A 2,403-nucleotide genomic window follows, 5' to 3' on the forward strand; every position below is an offset into this window, starting at 1 on the left:
GCATAACTGAAAGCACAAAGTTTAGGGAGAGACTGAGATTTCTTTGTGCCCCGCTGGACTGGCGAGGCGTGAGAGAGGAGAGTTGGGGTCTGTCAGAGGGGGCTGTTGGAAGAAGTTGCCTGGAAGGGGGGGGGGGGGTTTCGGGTGCCCTGGCAGCTTCCCAGCGTTGACGCGGTGACAACTGCAGAAGGTGGCCCTCCTCCAAGCCCTCCCGACGCCTCCCCCCAACTCACACCCACCCCTTCCCCCATCCCCCACCACCGCCTGTATCTCCCGCACTTCACCCGACCGAGGCCGGGGCCGTAGTTTGCATCCGGACTGGCTTTGGATGCAGCCAATCCTCCTTTGGCTGATGGAATAGTCTCCCCTCCCCACAGCCCCGGCGCGCCCCTCCCTCGCGCGCCTCGCCGCCTCCCGCGGCAGAGCAGGAGCTGCGCGGCCCGGAGCGGCGGCAGCGGCGCCGGAGTATCCGTCCCGCACGCCGGGGCGAGGGGCGAGCGAGCGCGCTCCTCCTCCTGCGCCCTGCGCCCCCGCGCTCCCCGTCTCCCCCCTGCTCGCTCTCCCGTCCCTCCCTCCTCTCTTCCTTCTTTCCGTGTTATTTTCCTCCTCTCTTTTCCCTTTTCTCTCTCCCTGACCGTTCGCTCGAACATTCCCATTCTCCCCGCCGCGTTTCTCCTCTCTGCCCCTCCCCTCCTCGCTGTCACACTCTCTCTGCCCCGGTCTCTCCTCTTCTCATTTGCTTGCTCATCCCGGAACGTGGATCCGCGGCTCCCGGAGGAGCCCAGCGACCGGAGCACCTGGAGTCCGGCCGGCGGCGGCCCGAGCCTGGCCAGCGGCGGCGGCGGCGGCGGCGGCGGGAGCCGAGGGAGCGGCAGCCCCGACCGCGGGCACCGCGGGAGCCCCAGCGGCAGCGGCCGCCGCCGAGATGTCCCGGCGAAAGCAGAGCAAACCCCGGCAGATCAAACGTAAGTTTACGCGCGGGGCCGGGAGTTGGTGGGATTATTGCTCAGAACGTGGGTGCGCGGGACAGGAAAGCGGTGGGTGGGCTGCGGGGCTAGGGGAGATCCGCTCCCCGTCCCTAGGTGTGTCAAACTTTGCCTGAGCAGTCGAAGGGACAGCTAGACAGTCACAGACAGACAGATGGCCAGCCCGAGCTCGGGCAGCAGCGAGGCTGCGAGGAGCAGCCCGTGCTTGCCCCGCTCAGCCCTGGCGTTCTCCAGCTGCTGCTGCTTTTTTAATTCCGACCCGCGCGCGCTGCGAGTCCCCGGCGCTGTGTCGTCCAGCCGGAGGGGCAGTCCCTCTCCTTTAGACGCTCATTGTTGTTGTTGTCATTGCTGTTGTGCGACTGACGTGGTACTAGTCTTGGGAATCACTTTTAGCGAGCAGGGTAGAACTTCTCAGAAAAGCTGGGCGGTGGAGACCTCGGGGCGAGGGAGGTAACTTCCCCCGGCGGTGGAAAATCAGAGCGTCGGGGTCCCGATCCTGGGCGGTGCCAGAGCCAAATCAAACTCGAAGCGAAACAAAAAGTAGGTGTAAAAGTTCGCGCCTCTGCATGGGGCCGCCGCGCGTCTCTGCCCTGCGGGCGCGGGCTGGTGGCTGGCAGGTCGCGCCCTGGGACTTCGGGCAGGTCCTGCTCTTGCCGCCAGGACGCTCTGCCGAGCGGAGATTCGGTTGGTGTCCGGCCCTGGTGGCTCGCGAAGTCCTCCCTGGGAGGGGCCCGCCCGTCACTTCCCAGCGCGGAAGCTGTGAGTTCAAGGCGGTGGGCGGGCTGGGGACCGCGCGGCCCAGAGCCCCGGAGTCCCCGGGGGTCCCGCTGGTGGTTAGAGGACACTGCGGGTCTAGAGACACCTTCCCGAGACACGCACGCTCGCAGAGATCAAGTCGGTCAACTTTTCTTGGCTTGGGGAGAATTCCTCCAGTAGTGTTTTATAGGCCTGCGACGTATCTTCAACGCTTTGGCCATAAAGAAGAAAAAGCCTTATTAATTTATTTTTTGCCAGCTTTATAATGTGTCTGTTTCACTGTGTTGCTCAGAGTCTGGCAATTAGTTTAAAACTAATTATCATGTAATTTTAGGGTAAGACTTTAGTAGTATCCCTTCCCCCTTGATTATTAACCATACTCACCCCACCGCCAAATGTTGAAAATTCTATTTGGCGAAGTTTAAAAATAAATCTTATCAATCAACTTGTCCTTGAAATGGGGGCCAGGTTATAAATAGTTATCAACAGTTAAGTATTCAGATCTGTGTGTGTGTGCGTGTGTGTGTGTGTGTGTGTGTGTGTGTGTGTATGTGTGTATGTCTGCCTCTCAAACATGACTTTCTAGCTTTTATTTCTTGGATTCCTTCTCTTATACTTCAGTTCTCAGTCTATGTAACTTGGGTTAAAGCAAGTACTGGAC

The 2,403-nt window shown here is 60.4% G+C and overlaps 1 protein-coding gene across 4 annotated transcripts in view; it reads left to right on the forward strand.

The window, feature by feature from the left end:
• The first annotated feature begins 421 nt into the window (after positions 1 to 421).
• The window catches only part of ZFPM2 (zinc finger protein, FOG family member 2), a 477,627-nt gene continuing 475,645 nt past the window's right edge, over positions 422 to 2,403 (forward strand). For 2 of the 4 annotated variants that reach the window (XM_003938599.4, XM_010349282.3), the window contains exon 1: positions 422 to 965. In XM_003938599.4, coding sequence (XP_003938648.2) covers positions 926 to 965 — 40 coding nt within the window. In that variant the 5' untranslated portion in view covers positions 422 to 925. The other 2 variants (XM_010349281.3, XM_074387038.1) reach the window with 2 other exon arrangements.

Source organism: Saimiri boliviensis, chromosome 15 (assembly GCF_048565385.1).
Source record: "Saimiri boliviensis isolate mSaiBol1 chromosome 15, mSaiBol1.pri, whole genome shotgun sequence".
Lineage (NCBI taxonomy): Eukaryota > Metazoa > Chordata > Mammalia > Primates > Cebidae > Saimiri > Saimiri boliviensis.